Source organism: Mesoplodon mirus (genome assembly GCF_964341445.2).
Source record: "Mesoplodon mirus genome assembly, chromosome: 3".
Classification (NCBI taxonomy): domain Eukaryota; kingdom Metazoa; phylum Chordata; class Mammalia; order Artiodactyla; family Ziphiidae; genus Mesoplodon; species Mesoplodon mirus.
In genome coordinates, this window is record NC_138978.1 from 84744086 (window position 1) to 84767238 (window position 23153).

General features: G+C 37.3%; 1 protein-coding gene across 5 annotated transcripts in view; it reads left to right on the forward strand.

Moving 5' to 3' along the window:
• The window catches only part of PKN2 (protein kinase N2), a 161179-nt gene that overhangs the window by 60316 nt on the left and 77710 nt on the right, over positions 1-23153 (forward strand). For all 5 annotated transcript variants that reach the window (XM_082614062.1, XM_082614061.1, XM_082614060.1 and 2 more), the window contains 3 exons: positions 2423-2540; positions 3088-3233; positions 3323-3536. In XM_082614062.1, coding sequence (XP_082470188.1) covers positions 2423-2540; positions 3088-3233; positions 3323-3536 — 478 coding nt within the window. The remainder of the gene's footprint in view (positions 1-2422; positions 2541-3087; positions 3234-3322; positions 3537-23153) is intronic.

A 23153-nucleotide genomic window follows, 5' to 3' on the forward strand; every position in this document is an offset into this window, starting at 1 on the left:
ATCTTCTCATAGTTTTAGCATAAAAGCCAGTATTTCTCTAATATATAATCCAGTTCATATGCTTTGGATCTAGCTTTCCTCTTGTCTTCAACATATTAGGTGCTCAACACAAAAATCCATTGAATGCCTGAAAGCATAAAACTGACAATAAAAATTCATTGAATGCTGGAAAGCATAAGACTGACATGTAGTAACTGTAAATTGCCTGTGATAGGTAATATCCAATGTCAGTTTTAAAAACCTTTATCATACTTTGACATCTATGCACACCTTCCAGAAATCTGTGTGGGAAAAATCATTTACTTTTTAAAATGAAATACAAATGCTTTTCCTTGCACGTTGAATTGAAATAGTTAAGAAAGGAATTTCTAAAGAAGTAAATGACAGAACTACTGTCTTTTCGCATAGTGATAAAATAATAAAAGGAGTAGCTTAATTGAAAAGCATATATAAATATTTATACTTTTACATTAGAACTTCATTGAGATCCTATAATTAATCATTATTTTTATTCCTCTAAAAGATAACATTTTAATGCCAATCATATGCTAGGCAATATAATTTTAATTTTATCTAATGCTTACAGAAGCTCTGTATTTTAGAGAATGGTATCCCTGCTTACATAGTTTCTTCAAGAAACCTATTTGTCCCATTAAATTAGGAGTTTTGAAATACTAACTTTTTCTCTTACTCTAATCTGGTCTCAGAGAAATAGAAAAGTTGTTTCAAATCTTCAGTTTGATGTTCCTAATACTGGATAACAGGAAGAATTAAAAAGTATTTTTATTTTAAATTTGGAAGTTTAATAGGTATATTCATAAAAGCATATGAATGTACCTTTTCAAACAAACACCAGATTCAAGCTAGTGTTCTTAATGGTAAAGCATAATTTAAAAAAATTATAGTGTGTGTGTGTGCTTCATGTTGTAAATGAATATTTAAGGGACTTAGTAACTAGTTAAGCCCAACTCAATGTGAAATCCAAATATTTTATTAATAAAGAACAAAATCTGACCAGAAACTCTTTCCTAAATGAGTGACCATGGGAACAGGAGAGAAATGAAAGAAAAATTCATAAATTTGCTAATTGCTTTTTCCTCCACTGTATATAACGTGTTTAACTAGTTACATTGGTGTTTAATGTGATATATATCAGCTCACTTTTTTAATGTGTTGTATTGGTGTTTAACGTGATATATTTCAGCTCACTTTTTTTTCCTCGTACATATTGTCTCTCCCATCACAAGTATCTCCATCCTCCCCTTAATTCAGTGTCATGGTATACTGTGTGTGTTTGATTTATTGATATGATGCTGCACATCTGATGCTTGTCTCTTAGCTGGTAGTTTTGAGTCTTCTGGAGAATATAGGTTGATTGTATGCTATTTTATTTCCAGATTAATACTGACTGCCTCAGTGATAAAAGTAGAGATGCTTAAATAATATGCAAAAATTGGTCTTTCTTGTGAATAAGTGCTTCCTAACTTGATGCTTAGTTTTATCATTTCTTTTTTGTGGATTGAAGCCTACTAGACTTTGACAACTAATATAACTAAGTAGGAGATGGCATTAACTTCTGTTACTTTTCTCATGAAACTTTTGAAAAAAATTCTATGTTAGTTTTCTGTGGCTGCTGTATCAAATTATCACAAATTTAGTGGCTTAAAGCAACACAAATTTATTACATTACAGTTTTATAATTGAGAAGTCCGAAATGGATTTCACATTCTGGAGGACATAGGAGAAAGTTCGTTTCCTTACCCTTTCCATCTTCTAGAGGCTGCCCATATTCCTTGGCTCATGGCCCTCTTCCTCTATCTTTGAAGCCAGAAACAGTGGCTCCAGTTCTTCTCATGTGACCTCCTCTTCTGCCTTCCTCTTCTACATTTAAGGACCCTTATGATTACATTGGGTCCATCTGGATAATCCAGGATAACCTCTGTATTTTGAGGTTGGGTGATTAACAACCTCAGTTCCATCTGCTATCTTAATTTCCCTTTCACATGTAAAGTAACATTCACAAGGTTCTGGGTATTGCCACATGGACATCTTTGGGTGGGTCGTTAAATGGTAAGTTTTTTGTGATTCAGTATTACTGGAACTAAACTGGGAGGTAGGACAGTAACATTATTTCACTTATATCAGGACCTTTCTTGAAGTCTTTAGACATGATAGAAGTTTATTCACTATAACTTACTCCCTAACTTTTAACTAATGGAGTTGTTTTTCTTATTTTTCACCCTATCAGTTTGATGCTTTTCAAAATAAATGTATCTACCCCAAGTATATATATTATAGTGCTCACAGTATTCTTTTGACCCTTGTTTTTCACTTGCTGATGTCATTTGATCTGACTTAGAAGTTATAAAAATGGTTTATTTGTCTCTGTATCTGCTTACCTTTTCAAACTTATTCTTAATAGGATCGGAAACTCCATGGCACAGCTCAACAGCTGCTCCAAGACAGCAAGACAAAAATAGAAGTGATACGAATGCAGATTCTTCAGGCAGTCCAGACCAATGAATTGGCTTTTGATAATGGTGATGGAACAGAGATAAATTGTCATTCTTATTATTATGGGCATATATAGTGCTAAATAAATTTTAAGGAAAGAAGTGGTGGTTCAAAATTAAGGAGGAGGAGGCATTCTGTTTTTTTATCTTGAGTTTTTATCTTTGAGTTTTGATGGCTAAGATGAAAGACTGTATTTTAACATTGTGTCTATTAAGTATTACTTCAGTGTTTATTGACTTTTAAGAACTAACTTTTGGGCCTCCCTGGTGGCGCAGTGGTTGAGAGTCCGCCTGCCGATGCAGGGGATACGGGTTCGTGCCCCGGTCTGGGAGGATCCCATATGCCGCGGAGCGGCTGGGCCCGTGAGCCATGGCCGCTGAGCCTGCGCGTCCGGAGCCTGTGCTCCGCAACGGGAGAGGCCACAACAGTGAGAGGCCCGCATACCACAAAAAAAAAAAAAAAAAACTTTTAATGTTGTAAGAATTTATTTCTTTTACTTGTGTTTTAATCCCTACATATTAGAAAGTCAAATAAATGGTTCAATTACGTTTTTTTTCTTTTGTCCCCCTCTAGCCAAACCTGTCATAAGTCCTCTTGAACTTCGGATGGAAGAATTAAGGCATCATTTTAGGATAGAGTTTGCAGTAGCAGAAGGTGCAAAGAATGTAATGAAATTACTTGGCTCAGGAAAAGTAACAGACAGAAAAGCACTTTCAGAAGTAATTTTAAATAAAAATTTTAACTTATAAATATATTAGTCAAAGAATATAACTATTTAAATGACACCATTGTCTTTTCCCTGTTTAAGGCTCAAGCAAGATTTAATGAATCAAGTCAGAAGTTGGACCTTTTGAAGTATTCATTAGAGCAAAGATTAAATGAACTTCCCAAAAATCATCCCAAAAGCAGTATTATTATTGAGGAGCTTTCACTTGTTGCATCACCAACACTAAGTCCACGTCAAAGTATGATATCTACACAAAACCAATATAGTACCCTATCCAAACCAGCAGCACTAACAGGTACGTAGCATATATCATCCTGATTGTTTTAAAATTTTTTGTGCATTTTTAATCTACATCTGGTTCTGGTTTAATAAATGAATAAAAATGTGTTTACAGAATTTTTAAATATTGTGGTAAGATACACATAACAAAATTTATTATTTTAACCATTTTAAAATACACAACCCATAGGCATTTAGTGTAGCCATGCTGTTGTATAACTATAACCAGTTTCTAGTTCCAGGGTATTTTCAGCACCCCAGAAGGAAACTCAGTACCCATTAAGTAGTCATTCCCAATTCCCCGTTTCCCTTCAACCCCTAGCAATCACTATTGGCTTTCTGTTTCTATAGATTTGTCTATTATAGATGTTTCCTATAAATGGAGTTACATAATTTGTGGCTTTCTGTGTCTGACTTCTTTCACTTTCTGTACTGTTCAAGGTTCATTCTTCTTGTAACATTCCTTCTTATGGCTAAGTAATACTCTGTTGTACAGGTATATATCTGGTTTTATTTATCTGTTTGATGGACATTTGGGTCGTTTCCACCTTTTGACTACTGTGAATAGTGTTTCTATGAATATTTGTATGCAGGTTTTTGTTTGAACACCTGTTTTCAGTTATTTAGGGAAATTGCAAGGGTTTAAAAGCTCCCTCTTAAGAACCAGGGAAATAAACCAGCCAAATTCATTATTATAGAACAAAGAAGCTTACATCGGCCATTTTGCTAATTGTTTTCTGTAAGTCTTAATCTTTTTTTTTCCTGAATTCTTTTGCTTTCTTTTGTGTTTGATTGAATTTTTCTAGTTTACCTTTTTTATTCTCTCCTTGTTTCCTTTTCTGTATGTGTGTGTGTGTGTATATATATATATTTTTAATCTTTATTGGAGTATAATTACTTCACAATACCGTGTTAGTTTCTGTTGCACAACAGTGAATCAGCCATATGCATACACGTGTCCCCATATCCCCTCCTTCTTGAGCCTCCCTCCCATCCTCCCTATTCCACCTGTCTACTGCTTCCCACCAGCCAACTATCTTACATCCGGTAGTGTATATACGTTGATGCTACTCACTTCATCCCAGCTTTGCCCTCCCACCCTATGTCATCAAGTCCATTCTCTTTGTCTACCTCTTTATTCTTGCTCTGAAACTAGATTCATCAGTACTTTTTGTTTTTTTTAGATTCCATAGATATGCGTTAGCGTACGTTATTTGTTTTTCTCTTTCTGACTTATTTCACTCTGTATGACAAACTCTAGGTCCATCCACCTCACTACATATAACTCAATTTTGTTTCTTTTTAATGGCTGAGTAATATTCCATTGTATATATGTGCCCCATCTTCTTTATCCATGCATCTATTGATAGACATTTAGGTTGGTTCCATGTCCTGGCTATTGTAAATAGTGCTGCAGTGAACATTGTGGTGCATGTCTCTTTTTGAATTATGGTTTTCTCAGGGTATATGTCCAGTAGTGGGATTGCTGGGTCATATGGTAGTTGTATTTTCAGTTTCTTAAGGAACATCCATACTGTTCTCCATAGTGGCTGTATCAATTTACATTCCTACCAACAGTGCAGAAGGGTTCTCTTTTCACCACACCCTTTCCAGCATTTATTGCTTCTAGCTTTTTTGATAATGGCCATTCTGACTGGTGGTTGGTGACACCTCATTGTAGTTTTGATTTGCATTTCTCTAATAATTAGTGATGTTGAGCATCTTTTCATGTGCCTCTTGGCCATCTTTATGTCTTCCTTGGTGAAATGTCTGTTTAGCTCTTCTGCCCATTTTTAATTTGAATTGTTTGTTTTTTTGATATTGAGTTCCATTAGCTGTTTGTATATTTTGGAGATTAATCCTTTGTCTGTTGTTTCATTTGCAAATATTTTCTCCCATTCTGAAGGTAGTCTTTTTGTCTTAGTTATGGTTTCCTTTGCTTTGTAAAAGCTTTTAAGTCCCATTTGTTTATTTTTGTTTTTATTTGTTTCTCTAGGAGGTGGGTCAAAAAAGATCTTGCTGTGGTTTATGTCAAAGAGTGTTTTTCCCATGTTTTCCTCTAAAAGTTTTATAGTGTCTGGTCTTACATTTAAGTCTTTAATCCATTTTGAGTTTATTTTTGCATATGGTGTTAGGGAGTGTTCTAATTTCATTCTTTTACATGTAGCTGTCCACTTTTCCCAGCACCACTTATTGAAGAGGCTGTCTTTTCTCCATTGTATGTTCTTGCCTCCTTTGTCATAAATTAGGTGCCCATATGTATGTGGGTTTATCTCTGGGCATTCTATTCTATTCTACCATTGATCTATATTTCTGTTTTTGTGCCAGTACCATAGTGCCTTGGTTACTATAGCTTTGTGGTATAGTTTGAAGTCAGGGATCCTGATTCCTCCAGCTCCGTTTTTCTTTCTCAAGATCGCTTTGGCTATTCAGGGTCCTTTGTGTTTCCATACGAATTGTAAGATTTTTTGTTCGAATGCTCTGAAGAATGCCATTGGTAGTTTGATAAGGATTGTATCGAATCTGTAGATTGCTTTGGGCAGTATAGTCATTTTCACAGTACTGATTTTTCCAGTCCAAGAACATGATATATTTCTCCATCTGTTTATGTCATCTTTGATTTCTTTCATCAGTGTTTTATAGTTTTCTGAGTACAAGTCTTTCTCCTCCTTAGGCAGGTTTATTCCTAGGTATTTTATTCTTTTTGTTGCAGTGTTAAATGGGAGTGTTTCCTTAATTTCTCTTTCTGATTTTTCATTGTTGGTGTATAGGAATGCCAGAGATTTCTGTGCATTAATTTTGTACCCTGCAACCTTACCAAATTCATTGATTAGTTCTAGTAGTTTTCTGGTGGCATCTTTAGGATCTTCTATGTATAGTATCATGTCATTGGCAAATGGTGACAGTTTTACTTCTTCTCTTCCAATTTGTGTTCCTTTTATTTCTTTTTCTTCTCTGATTGCTGTGGCTAGGACTTCCAAAACTATGCTGAATAAGAGTGGTGAGAGTGGACATCCTTGTCTTGTTCCTTATCCTAGTGGAAATGCTTTCAGTTTTTCACCATTGAGTATGATGCTTGCTGTGGGTTTGTCATATATGACCTTTATTTTGTTGAGGTACGTTCCCCCAATGCCCATTTTCTGGAGAGTTTTTATCATAAATGGGTGTTGAATTTTGTCAAAAGCTTTTTGTGCATCTATTGAGATGATCATATGGTTTTTATTCCTTAATTTGTTAATGCGGTGTATAACATTGATTGATTTACATATATTGAAGAATCCTTGCATCCCTGGGATAAATCCCACTTGATCATGGTGTATGATGCTTTTAATGTGCTGTTGGATTCTGTTTTTTTTTTTTTTTTTTTACGTGGCAGTATTCACATTTTTATTGAGCAGTAAAAAATATGTGTGGTCAACATTGTTACTTTCATTTGCAAATAAAAGAGTTGGGAAGTATAGAAACCTGTACTTAACTTTTTATCAAGAGTACTTATCATCAAATTACTCCCATCCAGGCTTCTGCAGGTCTGGAATTTTCTTTCCACTGGATAGGAGTATGTGATGGGAATTCCAATTGATAACATTTTTATTAAAAAAAAAAAGAATCAGCATAGTCAAGTTGTCTTAGTGTTAAGGATTTCTGTTTGCTAGTATTATGATCATCAGTGATATTGGTCTATAATTGTATTTTTTTGTGATGTCTTTTTCTGGCTTTGGTATCAGGGTGATGGTGGCCTTGTAGAATGAATTTGGGAGTGTTCCTTCCTCTGCAATATTTTGGAAGAGTTTGAGAAGGATCAGTGTTAGCTCTTCTCTAAATGTTTGATAGAATTCACCTGTGAAGCCATCTTGTTCTGGACTTTTGTTTGCTGGAAGATTTTTAATTATGGTTTCAATTTCATTACTTGTGATAGGTCTGTTTATATTTTCTAATTCTTCCTGGTTCAGTCATGGAAAATTTTACCTTTCTAAGAATTTGTCCATTTCTTCGTGGTTGTCCATTTTATTGGCATATAGTTGTTTGTTGTAGTCTCTTATAATCCTTTGTATTTCTGTGGTATCAGTTGTGATTTCTCCTTTTTCATTTCTAATTTTATTGATTTGTGTCCTCTCTCTTTTTCTTGATGAGTCTGGCTAAGGGTTTATCAATTTTGTTTATCTTCTCAAAGAACCAGCTTTTAGTTTTATTGATTTTTGCTATTGTTTTATTCGTTTCTATTTCATTCATTTCTGCTCTGATCTTTATGATTTCTTTCCTTCTACTGACTTTGGGTTTTCTTTGTTCGTCTTTCTCTAGTTGTTTTAAGTGTAGGGTTAGATTGTTTGAGATTTTTCTTGTTTACTGAGGTGAGATTGAATTGCTCTAAACTTCCCTCTTAGAACTGCTTTTGCTGCATCCCATAAGTTTTGGGTCATCGTGTTTTTGTTGTCATTTGTTTCTATGCATTTTTAAATTTATTCTTTGATTTCTTCAGTGATCTCTTGGTTATTTAATAGCGCACTGTTTAGCCTCCATATATTTGTGTTTTTTATCCTGTAATTGATTTCCAATCTCATAGTGCTGTGGTCAGAAAAGATGCTTGATATGATTTCAATTTTCTTAAATTTTCCAAGGCTTGATTTGTGACCCAAGATGTGATCTGTCCTGGAAAATGTTCCATGTTCACTGGAGAAGAAAGTGTATTCTGCCACTTTTGGGTGGAATGTTCTATAAATATCAGTTAGATCCACCTGGCCTATTGTGTCATTTAAAGCTTGTGTTTCCTTTATTTATTTTCTGTTTGGATGATCTGTCCATTGGTGTAAGTGGGGTGTTAAAGCACCCTACTATTATTGTGTTACTGTCAATTTCTCCTTTCATGGTTGTTAGCATTTGCCTTATGTATTGAGGTGCTCCTATGTTGGGTGCATAAACATTTATAATTGTTATATCTTCTTCTTGGATTTATCCTTTGATCATTATGTAGTGTCCCTCTTTTTCTCTTGTAACAGTCTTTATCTTAAAGTCTATTTTATCTGATATGAGTATTGCTACTCCAGCTTGTTTTGATTTCCATTTGTATGGAATATCTTTTTCCATCCCTTCACTTTTAGTCTGTATGAGTCCCTAGGTCTGAAGTGGGTGTCTTGTAGACAACATATATATGGGTCTTGTTTTTGTATCCATTCACCCAGTCTGTGTCTTTTGGTTGGGGCATTTACATTCAAGATGATTATCGATATGTGTGTTCCTATTACCATTTTCTTAGTTGTTTTGGGTTTGTTTTTGTGGGTGTTTTTCTTCTCTTGTGTTTCCCACCTAGAGAAGTTTCTTTAGCATTTGTTGTAAAGCTGGTTTGCTGGTGCTGAATTCTCTTAGCTTTTGTTTCTCTCAAAAGCTTTTGACTTCTCCATCGAATCTGAATGAGATCCTTGCTGGGTAGAGTAATCTTGGTTGTAGGTTTTTCTCTTTCATCACTTTTAAGTATATCATGCCTGTCCCTTCTGGCCTGCAGAGTTTCCACTGAAAAATCAGCTGATAACCTTTTGGGGATTCCTTGTATATGTTATTTGTTTTTCTTCCCTTGCTGCTTTTAATATTTTTTGTTTGAATTTATTTTTTGTTAGTTAGATTAATATGTGTCTTGGTATGTTTTTCCTAGGGTTTATCTTGTATGGGACTCTCTGTTCTTCCTGGACTTGAGTGACTATATCCTTTCCCATGTTAGGGAAGTTTTCCACTATAATCTCTTTAAATATTTTCTCAGACCCTTTCTTTTTCTCTTCTTCTTCTGGGACCCCTATAATTCGAATGCTGGTGCATTTAATATTGTCCCAGAGGTCTCTGAGACTGTCCTCAAGTCTTTTCATTTGTTTTTTCTTTATTCTGCTCCTCGGCAGGTATTTCCACCATTCTGTCTTCCAGCTCACTTATTCGTTCTTCTGCCTCAGTTATTCTGTTACTGATTCCTTCTATTGTATTTTTCATTTCAGTTATTGTGTTATTCATCTCTGTGTGTTTGTTATTTAGTTCTTCTAGATCTTTGTTAACATTTCTCGTAGTTTCTCAATCCTTGCTTCCATTCTATTTCTCAGATTCTGGATCATCTTTACTATCATTACTCTGAATTCTTTTTCAGTTAGATTGCTTATTTCCTCTTCATTTATTTGGTCTTGTAGGTTTTTACCTTGCTCCTTCATTTGTGACATATTTTTTTGCCATCTCATTTTTTTTTTTTTTTTTTTTTAATTAGTGGGATTGTGTTCCTGTCTTACTGGTTATTTGGCCTGAGGCTTCCAACCCTGGAGTTTGTAGGCTATTGGGTAGAGCTGGGTCTTGGTGCTGAGATTAGGATCTCTGTGAGACCTCACTCTGATGAATATTCCCTGGTGTCTGAGGTTCTCTGCTAGTCCAGTGGTTTGGACTCATAACTCCCACCGCAGGAGCTTCCACTCGACCCTGGGCTCGCAAATCAAGATCCTGTAAGCCGTGTGGGATGGCAAAAAAAAAAAAAAGTAACAAAGTAAAAAATAAAATTAGACTATGAAACTAACAGATATGTTATTAGAAAGAATGTAAAAATAAAAATATAGATGAATCAACACCCAGAAGGTACATCAGTACCACAATAATAAAAAAGAGGAGGAGGGAAAAGAGTGAAAAAATGGGGGGGGTTGCGTGGGAGGCCTTGGCTGTGGAGAGTGGGGCCTAGGCAAGGGTGAGTTTTGGGCAGTGGGTGGGGCCAATGCTCAGGACCCAAAGGGCTAGAAAAGGCCCTGGGGGCTGTGGGGGGTGGGGCTTAAGCTCAAGGAACAGAAGGGGCCCAGGTGTGTTCCCCACCCCTGGCCTCAGAGGTCAGGGGACCTCACCTGGGATCCCAGCAGGCTTCCTGGGCTCGAGTAGGCAGGACAAATTCCCTCCTTTCCTTTCCTGCTCCTCCGGTCTGGGGTCTGGGAGGGCCCCTCCCACTTGCCTCTCCTGATCCCCGCATCCTCCCTCCTGTGCCCCCAAAGACCCACACAGCCTAGAGGGGCCCTGGAGGGCGGGTGATCGGCCTGGGAGTTCAGCAGGCTCCCTGAACCTGAGTGGGCGGGCCAATTGCTCTCGCTCCTCTGCCGCTCCTCCCAAAGGGCACCTCCTGCCTTCCTTTCCTTTTCTCCTCTCGGCCTCCTTCCTGTGCCCTCAAGGACCCAGGCAACCTGGAGGGGTCTTTGAGGGCAGGGGATTGGCCTGGAAGCTCAGCAGGCTCCCTGGGCCCCAGTGGGCAGGGCAATCGCCCTCCTCCCCTCACCCACTCCTCCCAGGGTGCCCCTCCTTCCTGCCTCTCCTAATCTCCCCTGCTTCCTTCCTATGCTCCCAGGACCCACGTTGCCTGTAAGGGGCTTTGGGGGTGGGGGAACCGGCCTGCCTCTCCTGATCTCCCCGGCCTCAGGGGGGCCGATCTTGTCTGGCCTCCACTTCTTCTCTCCCCTTGGTCCCCCTACGTCCTACCGGTTCAATCTGGGGTTCCTTCCATGTCCTTGGGGGTCAAAGTCCCCTACCAGCGACTGGCAGGCACCCTAGCTGTGGGAAGATGCTAACTCTGTGTCTTCCCACAACGCCATCTTTTTTTTTTTTTTTTTTTTTTTTTTTTTGTGGTACGCGGGCTTCTCACTGTTGTGGCCTCTCCCATTGCGGAGCACAGGCTCCGGACGCGCAGGCTCAGCGGCCATGGCTCACAGGCCCAGCTGCTCCGCGGCATGTGGGATCTTCCCGGACCGGGGCACGAACCCGTGTGCCCTGCATCGGCAGGCGGACTCTCAACCACTGCGCTACCAGGGAAGCCCCACAACGCCATCTTGACTCCTCCTCCCTTTTCTGTATATTTTTAAATTACTTTTGTAATGGTTACTCTAATGGTTACAGTTAACAACCTAAATTTATCACAGTGGCCTACAAAAGCTCTGCTCCTATACAGCTGTGCCTCCCCATCGTTATATTTTTGTTGACATAGATTATGTCTTTATACATTGTATGCCCTTTATATTATATTATTATATATTAGATTATAATCATTGTCGTATGCATTTGTTTTTTAAGTCATACAGGAAGCAAAGTTACAAATTGAAAATATAGTAATACTGGCTTTTTAATTTACCTATATAGTTAGTTTTACTGGTGTTATTTTTTCTGTGATTTCAAGTTACTGTCTAACGTCCTGTCATTTCAATCTGGAAGACTTGTTTTAGCATTTCTTCTAAGAAGGTCTACTAGTGATAAGCTCCCTTAACTTTTGCTTATTTGGGAATCGCTTATTTTCTTCATTTTTGAAGGTTAGTTTTGCATATATAGAATTCTTCGTTGACAAGCTTTTTTCTTTCAGCATTCTAAAAATCTCCTTTATGCTATGTGATGAATCAACTTTTAAACTTATTAAGGATTCTTTCTAAGTGATGAGTTGCTTCTCTCTTGCTGCTTTCAATATTCCCTTTTGTCTTTGGTTTTCACAATTTGATTATAATGCATCTCAGAATGGTAATTTCTTTTGAGCTTTTTACTTGGATTCTTTGAGCTTCTTGATGTGCAGATTCATGTCATTAATCAAATTTGGGAAGTTTTCTGCCATCATTTCTTCACATATTCTTTCTGCCATTTTCTCTCTTCTGTCCTTCTGAGATCCCCATAATGTGTATTTTTGTAGTCTTTATGGTATCCCAGAAATTGCCTAGTCTCTGGCTTTTTTCTTTGTTTGTTTGTATAGAACAAATGTTTATTGATGTACAGACATTTTGGGGGGGCTCAGAGACACAGATGTAAACACAGAAACAAGCATCAGCTTTCATGAATATCAGATATTATGAAGCAGAGACAAGCAGCAGAGCTCAGGGAGTCCTCCCACCAGCAACCTCCCATGACCCTGTCCATAAACATGAACACCAAGATCTCTCCCAAAACCTGGCTTTAGCAGAGCTCAAAGAGAAGTTCTCATAAAGTCTCTTAACATATTAAGCCAGGTGTCAAATTGGTTAGGTCGATTGCAAATCATTTTTAAGTCTGTTGAGTTGTACCTCCTGTTTGCTTTGCTTTGTCTTGTTTTTACTTAGTAGCATACACATTTAATTTTATGTCTTACTGATCAACTTACTCTTTTATCATTATAAATATTTCCTTTTATCTCTGAAAATAGACTTATAGTTTACTTTGTCTGATATTAGTAGAGCCATACTATCCTTTTTATGCCTAAGGTAACCTAATGAAGTTTTTCATCCTTTTATTTTCAACCTGTTTGTTCTTTTTTACTTAAAGTGATATATTTTATGTACATCATATAGATGTCTCTTTTTATCTAACCTGGAAATCTAACTGAAGTTGTTAGTCTTATATTTTTTAACAGCTTTATTTGTATACATAAACTGCACGTATCTGATATGTACAATTTGATAACTTCTCTCATATCAACCGTCAAAAGTTTCCATGTACCCTTTATAAACTATCCTTTTAATATTATTTTTGATATGCATTTAACTCTACAATCTTGATGTTTGAATTGCATTTACTCTTTTTTTCTCTGTTCATCATTTCCTGCTCTTTGTAGTTGTTTTTGAAGCAAATAGTTCCATTATTCCTTTTCATGTCCCATAACAGTGTTTTAATTATGCCTGTGTGTGTGTGTGGTGTGTTTATTGCTTACTTTAGAGATTCAAGTATGCATATTGAACTTATTACAGTCTGTGATCACAATGTACTCTCTTCCAAATCAGTTTAAAATTTTTATGGAGACATATTTGCAAATTCTTCCACTTCACCCTGTTTATCCTCATTGTAATATATTTTACTTCTACCTGTGCTTTAATCTGCAGCTGACCCTTGAACAACACTGGGGTTAGGAGCACCAACCTTCTGTGAAGTCACAAATCTGTATATAACTTCACAGTCAGCCCTCCATGTCTGTGGACTCAACCAGCTGTGGATCATACAGTACTGTAGTTATGTATGTAGTGAAAAAAAATTCACGTATAAGTGGACCTGCGCAGTTCAAACCCATGTTGTTCAAGGTTCCACTGTACATCTTCTAGTGTTGTTTTTACTTTAAAGAGCTAAGAACTTTAAGGATATACATGATCCATGGCTAATTGAATCTGTGAGTGTGGGATTACAGATATGGAGAACCTACTGTTAAGTTACATGTGGATTTTCGACTGCAAGAAGGGTCAGTGCCCCTAACTCCCACATTGTTCAAGGGTCAACTGTAATTTACTTTGTTACAAAGTATTTTTTCAAAAAACAAAACAAAACATTGTTCTTTATATCTAATGGCTCATTTATCCTTACTGTTGTTCTTCACTTATTCTTGTTGTACTTGAGATTTCCTGTTAGAATTTTCCTTTAGCCCATAGCCATTTCTTTTAGCATTTATTGTAGTGAAGATGTGGTAGAGTCTAATTTTTCCACTTTTTTCTTGTTTATTTCATCTTCATTTTTAAAGAATATTGTCAGTAGAAAACCTCTATAGGTGTTTTTTTCCCTTTCAGCTCTTTAAAAATGTGATTTCATTGTCTTCTAGCTTTCCTCTTTCTATTGGGTTGGCCAAAAATTTTGTTTGTTTTTTTCCATAAGATGGCTCTAGTAGCACTTAGTTGTCTTTAACTTCATTTGAAACAATTTTGTTAGATTGTATGTGCAGCTGTTATATCAGCGTGCATTTTAAAAAAGACATCAAAATTGGTGAATTTTTGTGTAGTCATTTTAATATTGAAGATGGAAGAAAAAAGCAACATTTTTGCCATATTATCCTTTATTATTTCAAGAAAGGTTAAAGCACAACTGAAATGCCAGTGCAGTATATGGAGAAGGTGCTGTGACTGATGAAACATGTCAAAAGTGGTCTGCAAAGTTTCATGCTGGAGATTTCTCACTGTATGATGCTCCGTGGTCAGGTAGACCAGTTGAAGTTGATAGCGATCAAATCGATCGCTATAATAACATTATACCACACGGGAGATACCCAACATACTCAAAATAACCAAATCAAGTGTTGACAATCATTTGCACCAGCTTGATTACGTGAATCGCTTTGATGTTTGGGTTCCACATAAGTTAAACGAAAAATACCTTCTTGACCGTATTTCTGCCTGCGATTCTCTACTTAAACGTAATGAAAGTGTTCCGTGTTTAAAACAAATTGTGATGGGCGATGAAAAGTGGATATGTACAATGATGTGGAACAGAAGAGATCATGGGGCAAGCAAAGTGAACCACTACCAACCACACCAAAGGCTGGTCTTCATCCAAAGAAGGTGATGTATATATGGTAGGATTAGAAGGGAGTCCTCTATTATGAGCTCCTTCCAGAAAACCAAATGATTAATTCCAGCCAGTACTGCTCCAGTTAGACCAACTGAAAGCAGCACTTGATGAAAAGCATCCAGAATTAGTCAACAGAAAACACCATAATCTTCCATCAGGATAACGCAAGACCGCATGTTTCTTTGATGACCAGGCAGAAACTGTTACAGCTTGGCTGGGAAGTTCTGATTCATCTGCTATATTCACCAGACGTTGCACCTTCATATTTCCATTTATTTAGGTCTTCACAAAATTCTCTTAATGGAAAAAATGTCGATTCCCTGGAAGACTGTAAAAGGTACCTGGAACAGTTCTTTGCTCTAAAAGATAAAACATTTTGGAAAGATGGAATTATGAAGTTGCCTGAAAAATGGCAGAAGGTAGTGGAACAAAAGGGTGAATATGTTGTTCAATAAAGTTCTTGGTGAAAGTGTGAAATGTGTCTTTTATTTTTATTTAAAAACCGAAGGCACTTTTTGGCCAACCCAATATTATGAGAAGTCAGCTGTAGTTCCTATCAATGTTTCCCTTCATGTAATGTCCCTCACTCCCCAATTATTGAAGTATCATAGAATTTTCTTCATTTTTTTTCTTTCTGTTCCTAAGTCTGGATACTTAAGTTCAACTATCTTTAAGTTTTCTTATTCTTCTGGATGCTCAAATCTGCTGTTGAACATCTCTAGTAAATTCCAGTTAGTGTACTTTTGAGCTCTAGGATTTCTATTTGGTTCTTATTTATAAATTCTGTATCTTTATTAATATTCCCTATTTGTTGAAGTACCATTCTCTCTTTTTCCTTTTGGTTTCTTTTAGGTCTTTGACCACATATAAGCTTTGACCATATGTAAGACAGTGGGTATAGAGTCTTTATCTAGTAAATCCAATGTCTTCCTGAGGGATGGTTTCTGTGAATTTCTGCTTTTCTTGTGAATTGGCCATACTCTCTTACTTCTGTGCTTGCCTCATAATTTTTTATTGAAAGCTGGATACGGTGAATATTATAATGTGTAACTGGAAGATACTCCTCTTTTCTATAATTTCTTATTGCTGTTTGAAACAGGGTGTAGTTGTTTAGTGACTTTATTTGCTAAAGACTGTATTTTTTGTCATGTGTGGTCACTGAGGTCTCCACTAAGTTAGTGGTCAACTAGCGTTTTGACAGACTTTTTTTTTTTCTTTAATTGAAGTATAATTGCTTTACAATGTTGTGTTAGTTTCTGCTGTAAAACAAAGTGAATCAGCTATATGTATACATATATCCGCTCCCTCTTGGACCTCCCTTCCCCCCTGCCCCCCATCCCACCCATCTAGGTCATCACAGGGCACCGAACTGAGCTTCCTGTGCTATACTGCAGGCCCCCACTAGCTATCTGTTCTACACATGGTAGCGTATTTATGTCAAACCTCATCTCCCAATTCATCCCACCTTCCCCTTCCCACTCTGTGTCCACACATCCATTCTCAATGTCTGCATCTCTGTTTCTGCCTTGCAAATAGATTCATCTGTACCATTTTTCTATGTTCCACATATATGCATTAATATACGATATTTGTTTTTCTCTTTCTGACTTACTTCACTCTGTATGACAGACTCTGGGTCCATCCGCATCTCTACAAATGACCCAATTTTGTTCCTTTTTATGGCTGAGTAATATCCCATTGTATATATGTACTACATCTTTATCCATTCATCTGTCGATGGGCATTTAGGTTGTTTCTGTGTCCTGGCTATTGTAAATAGTGCTGCAGTGAACATTGGGGTACATGTGTCTTCCTGAATTGTGGTTTTCTCAGGGTATATGCTCAGTAGTGGGATTGCTGGGTCATATGGTAGTTCTATTTTTAGTTTTTTAAGGAACCTCCATGCTGTTCTGCATAGTGGCTGTATCAATTTACATTCCTGCCAATAATGCAAGAGGGTTCCCTTTTCTCTGCACCCTCTCCAGCCTTTATTGTTTGTAGATTTTTTGATGATGGCCATTCTGACCGATGTGAGTTGATACCTTATTGTAGTTTTGACTTGCATTTCTCTAATAATTAGTGATGTTGAGCATCTATCTATTCATGTGCCTCTTGGCCATCTGTATGTTTTCTTTGGAGAAATGTCTATTTAGGTCTTCTGCCCATTTTTTGATTGTGTTGCTTGTTTTTCTTGATATTGAGCTGCATGGGCTGTTTGTATATTTTGGAGATTAATCCTTTGTCAGTTGCTTCATTTGAAAATATTTTCTCCCATTCTGAGGGTTGTCTTTTCATCTTGTTTATGGTTTCCTTTGCTGTGCAAAAGCTTTTAAGTTTAATTAGGTCCCATTTGTTTATTTTTATTTCCATTACTCTAGGAGGTGGGTCAAAAAAGATCTTGCTGTGATTTGAGTGTTTCAAACACTTCGAAACACTTCAAAGAGTGTTTTTCCTATGTTTTCCTCTAAGAGTTTTATAGTCTCCAGCCTTACATTTAGGTCTTTAATCCATTTTGAGTTTATTTTTGTGTATGGTGTTAGGTAGTGTTCTAATTTCATTCTTTTACATGTAGCTGTCCAGTTTCCCCAACACCACTTATTGAAGAGATGGTCTTTTCTCCATTGTATATTCTTGCCTCCTGTGTCATAGACCAGGTGACCATAGGTGTGTGGGTTTCTCTCTGGATTTTCTATCTTGTACTGTTGATCTATATTTCTGTTTTTGTGCCAGTACCATACTGTCTTGATTACTATACTTGTACTATAGGCTGAAGTCAGGGAGCCTGATTCCTCCAGCTCTGTTTTTCTTTCTCAAGATTGCTTTGGCTATTCGGGGTCTTTTATGTTTCCATACAAATTGTAAAATTGTTTGTTCTAGTTCTGGGGAAAATGCCCTTGGTAATTTGATAGGGATTGCATTGAATCTGTAGATTGCTCTGGGTAGTGTAATAACTTTCACAATATTGATTCTTCCAATCCAAAAACATGGTATATCTCTCCATCTATTTGTATCATCTTTAATTTCTTTCATCAGTGTTTTATATTTTTCCGAGTACAGGTCTTTTGCCTCCTTAGGTAGGTTTATTCCTAGGTATTTTATTATTTTTGTTGTGATGGTAAATGGGATTGTTTCCTTAATTTCTCTTTCTGATCTTTCATTGTTAGCGTATAGGAATGCAAGAGATTTCTTGCCTTAATTTTGTATCCTGCAACTTTACCAAATTCATGGATTAGCTCTAGTTTTCTGGTGGCATCTTTAGGATTTTCTATGTATAGTATCATGTCATCTGCAAACAGTGACAGTTTTACTTCTTTTCCAATATGTATTCCTTTTATTTCTTTTTCTTCACTGATTGCTGTGGCTAGGACTTCCAAATGCCTGCAAGCAGAAAGAAAATTTGCCATGTTTGCAGCTGAATTCTGTGTTTGTGTGCCAAGGCATACCTTCAACATTCACCCAGGCATTTTGTAAACTCTGCCTTTGCTTGCACAGAGCTTGAAGATCCTCCAGATGTGAGAGCTTAGGACCTTTTCAGATCTCTTCTGAGGATGACTCCTTTTGCATCTAGCCTTCTAGTTTTCCAGTAACACGTGGAAGCATTGCAAAGCTCTTATTCCTTAAAACAGTTTACTCCCTAGCTTTTCCCCAAGACTCTAGGATGTCTATTAAACAATATGGACAACTGATATCCTTTGCTCCTGGCTTCAGTGGTTGTTTCATTTGCCTTTAAATGCCCTCCACTTAGCTATTTCTCTGTCCTGAGAGATTTCTTAGGTGAAAAAAAGGTAAACCCTTTCTGTGAGTCCTTCAGGGATGCCCTTAAGAGAGGTCAAAGCAGGCATCCACAGTTCTTTGAGTATGAAATCTTCTCTGCTCCCTCTGGCACCGGGAAACTGTACCAGGAATGCAGCCTGCTATCTTCAGGACTATCACCAAACCATTGGGGGTGGGGGGGGGGAGGGATGAAGCAAAGATAAATTAAAATGCCAGAAAGCTCTCCTACCAAGTATTCATTGCATTTTTTGATCAAGCATTTGCTTGGTTGCAGTAAACCTTTGTTTCCCAGATTTTTGTTAAAGTTGATTATAAGTAGTTTCCCAGTTTTATTTGTTTGTTTTTTTTCCTGTGTTTCTGTGGAGAAACTGCCTTTGGACTTTGCAAGTCTACCATTTTCTTACCATTACCTACAAAGGTTTTTATGGCCCATGTGAATGTGGCATATTTTTGATACACAGGCCTCCCTCTTCTCCAGGAATCCTTAAATTATCTTATCAATATGAATGTCAGAGAGGGCTTTACCTTAAAAACAATGTCATTAAATATTTTGAGGATATGAAAGTGTTCTTCAGAATTGCATAGCGTACTATCACATTTTAGTACTTTTGGGTATCATTAATCAGCTTTTTATTATGGCAGACTTTTACATTAAACCTTGAAGGAGAAATTTACAGTTGAACAGTGCTGTTGCCACTATTAAGATCAGTTTAAATCTGCAGTTACCAAATTGAGTTCCTAAATCTGAGGTACCCTGGGGTGCCAAAATGATTTCACGAGGGTACAACAGGATATTTTAAGTTTTTGAGGGAAACACAGTATTACTTCACTTCCTACCATCACCATTAATCTATTAGCTTCAAGGTAGTTGGAGTTTCAGCATTAGGTCTAAATACATGCCTTCTGATTATGTCATATATTGATGAAGCTGGGTGTTCCTGGTTTTTCCTTCACTGCTATAGTGATAAATACTATGGGAAAATCAATATGGAATAGAAGATAAGGGTGGCACTTTCAAATCTAATCCCAAAGTTTGATAAGTTACACAGTGCCCTATAGATACACACATCTCATTAGGAAGTGATCATGGTTATTTAAGAATGAAGTAAGATTGCTTTTTTCTTTCAAACTATGTGTATTATTTTTCAAATAGTTATTAATTAATTTGTTACAATATCTTATGAAACAGAACTGTTAGGTATATTGTTCAGACTAGAAGCACAATGAAAAAATTGAGACATTAGGGTATCATGAAACGAGAAAGCTTGGGAACCTCTGTTCTAAATTCTCCATTGTATTTTAAATATTTATCATTTAAAGCATTTATCTTATGAGGTATCACCTCACACTCATCGGAATGGCCGTCATCAAAAAAGTCTATAAACAGTTAATGCTGGAGAGGGTATGGAGAAAAAGGAACCCTCCTACATTGTTGGTGGGAATGTAAACTGGTACAGCCACTATGGAGAACAGCATGGAGATTCCTTAAAAAACTGAAAATAGAGCTACCATATGATCCAGCAATCCCACTGCTGGACATATATCTGGAGAAAACCATAATTCAAAAGATACATGCACCGCAGTATTCACTGCAGCACTATTTACAATAGCCAGGACATTCAAGGAACCTCTAAATGCCCATCAACAGAGGAATGGTTAAAGAAGATGTGGTACATATGTACAGTGGAATATTACTCAGCCATAAAAAAGAACGAAGTAATGCCATTTGCAGTGACATGAATGGACCTAGAGATTGTCATATTGAGTGAAGTAAATCAGACAGAGAAAGACAAATATCATGATATTGCTTATATGAGGAATCTAAACAAAGGGTACAAATGAACTTATCTACCAAACAGAAATAGAGTTACAGATGTAGAAAACAAACTTATGGTTACTGGGGGAAAGGGGGAGTAGGGATAAATTGGCAGATTGGGACTGACATATACACACTACTATATATAAAATAGATAACTAATAAGGACCTACTGTATAGCACAGGGAACTCTACTCGGTACTCTATAATGGCCTACCTATATGGGAAAAGAATCGAAAAAGAGTGGATGTATGTATATGTATAACTGATTCATTTTGTTGTACACCTGAAATTAACAACATTTTAAATCAACTGTACTCCAATTAAAAAAATAAGTAAATAAAGCATTTATCTTTCCAGCCACATCTTCTATAACTCCTACCATGAATCTTCTATCACAATTAATCTGGTTAGTGCAGAGTCCCTATTTAATGTCTTTGACTTATTATCCATTTTCTTACTGTTTTATTTATTTATTTATTTATTTATTTTGCGTTATGTGGGCCTCTCACTGCTGCGGCCTCCCCCGTTGCGGAGCACAGGCTCCGGACGCGCAGGCTCAGTGGCCATGGCTCACGGGCCCAGCCGCTCCGCGGCACGTGGGATCTTCCTGGACCGGGGCACGAACCCGTGTCCCCTGCATCAGCAGGTGGACTCTCAACCACTGCGCCACCAGGGAAGCCCTCTGGCTGCTTTTAATACTTTCTCTTATTGTTTGTTTTGAGAAATTTGATTATGTTATGCTTTGGTGTAATTTACTTATTTTTCTTTTGCTCGGTGTTCATTGAACTTCTTGGATACTTCTTGGGTTAATGTTTTTACTACATTAGGCAATTTTTCAGTCATTATTTTTTCAAATATATTTTCTGTTCCCTATCCTCTTTGCTTTTCATCAGGGACTTCAAGTACACATGTATTAGGCCACTAGAAGTTAAACTCACAGCTCACATATGTGCTGGTTTTTTGTTGTTGTTTTTGCCCTCCAAGTCTTTGCTTTTTGTCTTCTCTTTTTGATCATTTCTATTGCTCTAGCTTCAAGTTCACTAGCCTCTACTTTTGCAATGTGTAATGTGCCACCAATCCCATCCAGTTTTTTGGGTTTTTAAAAAAATCTCAGTGTTATTTTCATCTCTAGAAATTTGTTTTGTGTTTTTCTGATTTCTTCAGTGTCCCTATTCAACTTTTTGAACAGATGGAATATATTTATAATAACTGTGTGAATGTGTGCTAATCCTAACATTTATATCAGTTTTGTATTGGTTTTCATTTGATTTTATTTTTTTAATGGGTCCCATTTTTCTGTTTCTTTGCTTCCCTGGTGCGATAGGCAGAATATTAAGAATGACTCCCAGAATCCCTCCCCCATGAATAGGATGGGGTATCACTTCTGTGATAATATTACGTTATATGGCAAAGGAGATTTTTGCATATGTAATTAAGGTTACTAATCAGTTGACTTTGAGTTATCGTAAAGAACAGTTATCTGGGTTGGCTTAATAAAATCACATGAGCCCCTTAAAAGTAGAAAATTTTCTCTGGCCAGTGGCAGAAGGGGAAGTGAAATATGAATCATAAAAAGGATTTTATGTGCCATTGCTGGCATAGAGATGGGGGGGTCACATGATGAGGGATGCAGGTCAGCTCTAGAACTTGAAAACAGCCCCTGGCTATCAGCCAGCAAGGAAATAGGATCCCTATTCTTACAGCTGCAGGAAACTAGATTCTGCCAATACCCTGAATGAGCTTAGAAGCAGGTTCTTCTTTAGAACTTCCAGATAAGAGCCTAGCCTGGCAGACACAATGATTTCAGCCTTATGAGATCTTTGACAGAGAGTGCAGACCAGCCCACTCAAACTCTGGCCTACAAAACTGTTAGATAATAAATGGGTGTTGGGGCCTCCCTGGTGGCGCAGTGGTTGAGAGTCCGCCTGCCGATGCAGGGGATACGGGTTCGTGCCCCGGTCTGGGAGGATCCCATATGCCGCGGAGCGGCTGGGCCCGTGAGCCATGGCCGCTGGGCCTGCGCGTCCGGAGCCTGTGCTCCGCAGCGGGAGAGGCCACAACAGTGAGAGGCCCGCATACCGCAAAAAGAAAAAAAAAAAAATAAATAAATGGGTGTTGTTTTAAGCCACTACATTTGTGATAATTGGTAATGCAGCAATAGAAAACAAATATACCTGATAATCTCTGATTAAATGCCAGGGATTTGGAATTTTAGCTTGTTAGGTGCTGGGTATTTTTGTATTCCTACAAATATTACAAATATTTTTGAGCTTTGTTCTGGGTCATAGTTAGGTTACTTGGAAACAGTTTGATCTTTTGGCTAATGCTTTTAAGATTTGTTATGTGGGACTAGAGCATCATTTAGTCTAAGGGTAATTATTCTCTACTCCTGGGGCGAGACTGAATACTTGGTCTGGAGAACCTTCTGCACATCTCAGGGATTCTGTCTCTGGACAGCTGTATTTTTTCCTTTACTCTGCCTGTGAAATCTAGCCACCTCAGTCAGTTCAGCCTCAATACTCTCAGTTCTGTCTCCTTAACTCAGGTAGTCCACTTGGCTCCATCTGAGTTCTCCCTCCCTGTGCTGTGTCCTAGATGTTCTCAAGGCAGTAAGCAATCTTAGGACTCTTCTCTCAGGGATCACTGTTCTTCATTGCCTGATGTCCCTTTTCTTTAACACTGTTTTTTTCATATTTTTTGTCTGATTTTTTTTTTCGTTGAGTTGAGATTAAATACAGACTTTTTTATTTTGTTGAAAGAGTCCTTTGGTTA